The sequence below is a fragment of the Cygnus olor genome, unplaced genomic scaffold, assembly GCF_009769625.2.
Source record: "Cygnus olor isolate bCygOlo1 unplaced genomic scaffold, bCygOlo1.pri.v2 scaffold_245_ctg1, whole genome shotgun sequence".
Taxonomy (NCBI): Eukaryota; Metazoa; Chordata; class Aves; order Anseriformes; family Anatidae; genus Cygnus; species Cygnus olor.
In genome coordinates, this window is record NW_024429170.1 from 1 (window position 1) to 6,221 (window position 6,221).

Genomic DNA, 6,221 nt, shown 5'->3' on the forward strand with positions numbered 1-6,221 from the left:
GACCCCCTGGGGGGCAGCGGAGGGCCCCCCCCCCCCCCCATGACACCGGGGTCCCTGCAGGCGACGAGGAGGCCGGGGGGGAGCGGGACAGCCTGGGGGGGGCGCGGCTGGAGAGCCTGGAGGAGCCCCCCAAGAACAAGGTGGCGCCGATCCCCGAGGGCAGCGCCTTCTTCCTGCTGGGCCGCACCAACCCGTGAGGCTGGGGGCAACTGGGAGCACTGGGGGCAAACTGGGGGGGGGAGCTGGGGGTGAAAAACGCAAACTGGGGAGGGTGGGGGGACAAACTTTGGGGGGGGGGATACTGGGAATAGTGGGATTGGGGGCTGCAAATGGGTGACTGGGGGCATTGGGGACGCAAATCGGGGGGAACGGGGACACAAACTGGGGGGACTGGGAGCACTGGGACAGGAGGGCTGGGGATGCTGGGGGCACTGGGACTGGGAGCAGTGCGGGGGTGATTCCCTGTGGAGACTGGGGACGCTCTGGGACAAACTGGAGGGAACTGGGACTAACTGGGAGCGCTGGGGGAGGGTGTCCCGGACAGTGGGCTCAGGGAGAACTGGGAGGAACTGGGAGCACTGGGAGGTGCTGACGCGTGCTCGGCGCAGGTTGCGGGTGCGGTGCCACGCCCTCATCCACCACCACGTCTTCACCAACCTCATCCTCGTCTTCATCATCCTCAGCAGCGTCTCGCTGGCCGCCGAGGACCCCGTGCGCGCCCACTCGCCCCGCAACCACGTGGGCTACTGGGCAGACTGGGGGGGAACTGGGAGGAGCTGGGAGGAACTGGGAAAAACGGAGCGGGTTGGGGGGGGGATGGGGGCTCCATCACCCCACATTCATGTGGGACCCACGCGCCCCACAGGTGACTGGGGTGGGGGCAGAAATGGGGGGAACTGGGGGGGGGATTTGGGGAGGGGGGGGGGGGTCCCTGGGGGTGTTTGGGGTGGGGGTCCGGGGGGGGGGGGGGGGGGGTCACCCCGTTTTTCCCCCCTCCCCACCCCACAGATCCTGGGCTACTTCGACTACGCCTTCACCTCCATCTTCACCGTGGAGATCCTGCTCAAGGTATTGGGGGGGGGTGGTGGTGGGGTGGGTTTTTTTTTTTGGGGGGGGGGGGGGGTCCTGGGGTTTTTGGGGTCCCTGGGGGTTGGGGGGAGTCCTCGGGGGGTGGGGGGTGGGGCGTCCCCGGTGTTCACCGCCTTCCCCCCCCCCAGATGACGGCCTTCGGCGCCTTCCTGCACAAAGGCTCCTTCTGCCGCAACTGGTTCAACCTCCTCGACCTGCTGGTGGTCGGCGTCTCCCTCGTCTCTTTCGGCATCCAGTGAGCACTGGGGGCACTGGGAACACTGGGAAGGGCACTGGGAGCCCTGGGAGGGGCACTGGGAGGGATACTGGGAGGGACACTGGGAGCAGTGGGAGTGCAGCCGGAGGCACGGAGAGCGTCAGTGCTCCTGGGAACGCTGCTGGGGGCACTGGGAGCCACTGGGAGCGCCTCTGGGAGCACTGGGAGTGCCCTGGGGGCACTGGGAGCACTGGGAGTGCCCCTGGGGACACGGGCGTCCCCCGCCACCCGCGGCAGCTCCAGCGCCATCTCGGTGGTGAAGATCCTGCGCGTGCTGCGCGTCCTGCGGCCCCTGCGAGCCATCAACCGCGCCAAGGGCCTCAAGGTACGGCACCGGGAGGGACTGGGAGGGGGGGAGTGCACCCTTACTGGTGCGACTGGGAGCACTGGGATCCCCAGCACGCGGTGCGGGGCGTGCCTGGGGTGGTGGGCAGTGGCGGCGTGCTGGTGGGACTGGGAGAAGGGGCTGTCCCTAAAGTCCTGGTGTCCCCAGCACCCGGTGTCACAGTGTCCTGGTGTCCCCCACACCCATGTCACGCTGTCCCCGTGTCCCCAACACCCCCGTGTCCCCAACGCCCCGGTGTCCCCAGTGCCCCGGTGTCCCCCACACCCATGTCACGCTGTCCCCGTGTCCCCAACGCCCCGGTGTCCCCAGTGTCCTGGTGTCCCCCACACCCATGCCACGCTGTCCCCGTGTCCCCAACGCCCCAGTGTCCCCAGTGTCCTGGTGTCCCCCACACCCATGCCACGCTGTCCCCATGTCCCCAACGCCCCGGTGTCCCCAGTGTCCTGGTGTCCCCCACACCCATGCCACGCTGTCCCCGTGTCCCCAGCACCCCAGTGTCCCCAGTGTCCTGGTGTCCCCCACACCCATGCCATGCTGTCCCCGTGTCCCCAGCGCCCCAGTGTCCCCAGTGCCCCGGTGTCCCCAACACCCATGTCACGCTGTCCCTGTGTCCCCAACACCCCCGTGTCCCCAACGCCCCAGTGTCCCCAGTGTCCTGGTGTCCCCCACACCCATGCCACGCTGTCCCCGTGTCCCCAATGCCCCGGTGTCCCCAGTGTCCTGGTGTCCCCCACACCCATGCCACGCTGTCCCCGTGTCCCCAGCGTCCCCAGTGTCCTGGTGTCCCCCACACCCATGCCATGCTGTCCCCGTGTCCCCAGCGCCCCAGTGTCCCCAGTGCCCCGGTGTCCCCAACACCCATGCCACGATGACCCCGTGTCCCCAATGCCCCGGTGTCCCCCACACCCATGCCATGCTGTCCCCGTGTCCCCAACGCCCCTGTGTCCCCAATGCCCCGGTGTCCCCAATGCCCCAGTGTCCCCCACACCCATGCCACGCCGTCCCCGTGTCCCCAATGTCCTGGTGTCCCCCATACCCATGCCACGCCGTCCCCGTGTCCCCGACGCCACCCGTCACGCTGTCCCCGCGCCCCCAGCACGTGGTGCAGTGCGTCTTCGTGGCCATCCGCACCATCGGCAACATCATGATCGTCACCACGCTGCTGCAGTTCATGTTCGCCTGCATCGGGGTGCAGCTCTTCAAGGTGGGCACCCCCCCGAGGGGGCCGGGACCCCCCCAAAGGGGTCGGGAGCCCCCCCAAAGGGGTCAGGACCCCGCCAAAGGGGCCAAGACCCCCCCTCCCTGAGGGGCCAGGACCCCCACGGCCCCTCTGATCCCCGCTTTCCCCAGGGGAAGTTCTACAGCTGCACCGACGAGGCCAAGCACACGCCTGGGGAGTGCAAGTGGGTCCTGGCCCCCACCCCCCCCACCCCCACTGGCCCTGAGCGTGAGTGTGAGCGTGAGTGTGAGCATGAGTGCGAGTGTAGGCTGGGTGTGCGAGTGCGGGGTGCGAGGATGGGCTGAGTAAGCGGAGGGTTGAGCGGAGCGTTGAGTGGAGGCAGCGTGTTGATTGTGAGTGGAGGCTGAGTGTGAGTGGGGTGTTGTCTGAGTGTGAGTGCAGGTTGTGAGTGGACTGTGTGTGGCTTGTGAGTGTGGTTGGAGCGTGAGTGGAGTGGCTGAAGGCAGGCTGTGAGTGTAGGTTGTGAGTGTGGTTGGAGGGTGCGACGTAGGTGAGTCTAGGCTAAGTGTAGAAGCTGTGAGTCGAGGGTGAGTGTAGGTGTGAGTGCAGGCTGAGTGTGAGTGTAGGTTATGAGTGTGCAGTATGAACCGTGAGTGAAGGATGTGAGTGGAGTGAGTGTAGGCTGAGGAAGTGAGTGTGAGTGTCGTTGGGATGTGAGTGTGACATGAGCGTAGGCTGAGTGTGAACTGACTGTAGTGGCTGTGAGGTGAGGGTGAGTGTAGTCTGAGCAAGTGAGTCTACACGAACTTGAGTGGTGAAGGTGCGTGCAGGGTGTGAGTAGGCTGAGTGTGAGCGGGGTGTCAACTGAGTGCGAGTGTAGCTTGTGAGCATGTGGAGCACATGGCTGAGTGCAGGTTGTGAGTGGAGGCTGAGTGTGAGTGCAGGCTGAATGTGACTTGAGTGTAGAGGCTGTGAGTTGAGGTTGAGCATAGGTGTGAGTGTAGGCTGAGGAAGTGTGAGCTGAGTGTGAGTGTAGAGTATGTGAAATGCACAACGTAGGCTGAGTGTGAGTGCAGGCAGGGTACGAGTGGAGTGTAGGCTGAGTGTGAGTGCAGGTTGTGAGCATAGTTGAAGTGTGGGTGAATGAAGTGCGAGTGGCTGATTAGGTTTCGAGTGAGTGCTGTGAGTGCAAGGTGAGTGTGAGTGTAGGTTGTGAGTGTGCAGTATGAACTGGGAGTATAGCTGGAGTGCGAGTGTGAGTGAAGCGTGAGTGGAGTGGGCGAATGCAGAGTGTGAGCGTGGAGTGAGTGTAGGTTGAGCATGAGTGTGGGCTGAAAAAGTGAGTGTGAGCGTGGTCGGAGCGTACGCGTGTAAACTGAGTGCACTCTGAGCGTGAACATAGTGTGGTGAGTGTGGGCTGAGCGTGAGTGTGGGCTGAGCGTGAGTGTGGGCTGAGCGGGTTATCAGCCCAGTGCGTGCGCAGGTTGCGTGACCGGAGCGTGCGAGCAGCGTGGCCGCCCGTGGGTCGCGTCGCGGTGTCCCTGCGCGCCCCCTCCCACAGCCGCCGGGCGCGTTCCCGCTGCACGAGGCCGGGGACGTTCCCCCCCCCATCCCCCCCCCCACCTCCACGGTGTCCCCCCCCCCCCGCGCAGGGGCACCTTCCTGGTGTACAAGGACGGGGACGTGTCGCACCCCTCGGTGCGGGAGCGCCTGTGGCACAACAGCGACTTCAACTTCGACAACGTGCTGGCGGGGATGATGGCGCTCTTCACCGTCTCCACCTTCGAGGGGTGGCCCGCGTGAGTCCCCCCCCCCCCCCCCCCCCCGCGGCGCTGGCACCCCGATAGGGCGCTGACACCCCAATCTGGGTCCCCAGGGGGCCGGCACCCCCAACCTGCGCCTCCTTGGGTTGGTGACCCCCCCCCCCCCCCCCCATTTCCTCTCGCGCCAGGGTGCCGAGACCCCAACCTGCACCCACGTGGCGCTGACGCCCCAACGTGCACCTCCTTGGCGCGGGACGCCCCAAATTCTTACCCCTCTGGGGCACTGACACCCCAAGGTGCACCCTACATGAGGCACTGACACCCCCAACCTGCACCTTTAGGGCGCTGACACCCCAATGTAACCCCCCCCCCCATAGGGTGCTGACACCCCAACCTTCCCGCTCCATAGGGTGCTGACACCCAACCTGCACCTTTAGGGTGCTGACACCCCAATGTAACCCCCCCCCCATAGGGTGCTGACACCCCAACCTGCACCTTTAGGGTGCTGACACCCCAATGTATCCCCCCATAGGGTGCCGACACCCCGATGTACCCCCCCCCCATAGGGTGCTGACACCCCATCCCCCCCCCCCCCCCCCCCCCATAGGGTGCTGACACCCCCAACCTGCACCCGTAGGGCGCTGACAGCCACCCCATCGGGGCGCTGACCCCACCCTCCCAACCCCTTCCCGCCCCCCCCTCCCCCCCCAGGCTGCTGTACAAGGCCATCGACGCCAACGCGGAGGACCAGGGCCCCATCTACAACTACCGGGTGGAGATCTCCATCTTCTTCATCGTCTACATCATCGTCATCGCCTTCTTCATGATGAACATCTTCGTCGGCTTCGTCATCATCACCTTCCGCGCCCAGGGCGAGAGCGAGTACCGCAACTGCGAGCTGGACAAGAACCAGGTGCGTGGGGCGCCCCCCTTCAGTGCCTTGTGGCCCCCCCCACCCGCCCCCCGCGGTGCCGGTGGGTGTATATTTGTGTCCTGCCCCCCCCCCCCCCGGCAGCGGCAGTGCGTGGAGTACGCGCTGAAGGCGCAGCCGCTGCGGCGCTACATCCCCAAGAACCGCAGCCAGTACCGCGTCTGGGCCATGGTCAACTCCACCGCCTTCGAGTACATCATGTTCGTCCTCATCCTCCTCAACACCATCGCCCTGGCCGTGCAGGTTCGGGGCGGGGGGGGGCGTTTTGGGGTCGGTGGGGGGGCGTTTTGGGGTCTGTGGGGGGCGGTGAGGGGGCGTCAAGGGAGTATGGGGGTAGTTAAAGCATGCCAGGGGGCAGTTAGTGCTCGGGGGCAGTTGGGAGCCTGGGGGGGGGTGGGGGGTGGGGCTTCTAAATGGCCCAGGGGTAATTAAGAAACGCTACTGGGGCAAGTTAATGCACCCCTGGGGGGAGGGGGGGGTAAGGGGAATGGGGGGGGCAGTAAAATGGCCCAAGGGATCTGTAAGGGACGACAAAGGGGTGAGCAGGGGCCTTAGGGACAGTTAAAGCACCCGGGGGGGGGGCAGATTGGGACCCTGAGGGGTTTTAAATGACCTGGGGGTAATTAAGAGACGCTAGAGGGGCAATTGGGACCCCT

General features: G+C 65.8%; 1 protein-coding gene across 1 annotated transcript; it reads left to right on the forward strand.

The window, feature by feature from the left end:
• Window positions 1-42: 42 nt before the first annotated feature.
• LOC121063381 (voltage-dependent L-type calcium channel subunit alpha-1F-like) lies at window positions 43-5,871 on the forward strand (the record flags this gene model as incomplete). The annotated part of the gene is made up of 10 exons (XM_040543803.1): window positions 43-193; window positions 609-738; window positions 1,009-1,068; window positions 1,218-1,324; window positions 1,583-1,670; window positions 2,788-2,895; window positions 3,042-3,094; window positions 4,524-4,670; window positions 5,346-5,547; window positions 5,650-5,871. Coding segments are annotated over exons 4-10 (927 nt in total), but the record flags the coding sequence as incomplete, so codon positions are not given.
• Window positions 5,872-6,221: the final 350 nt, after the last annotated feature.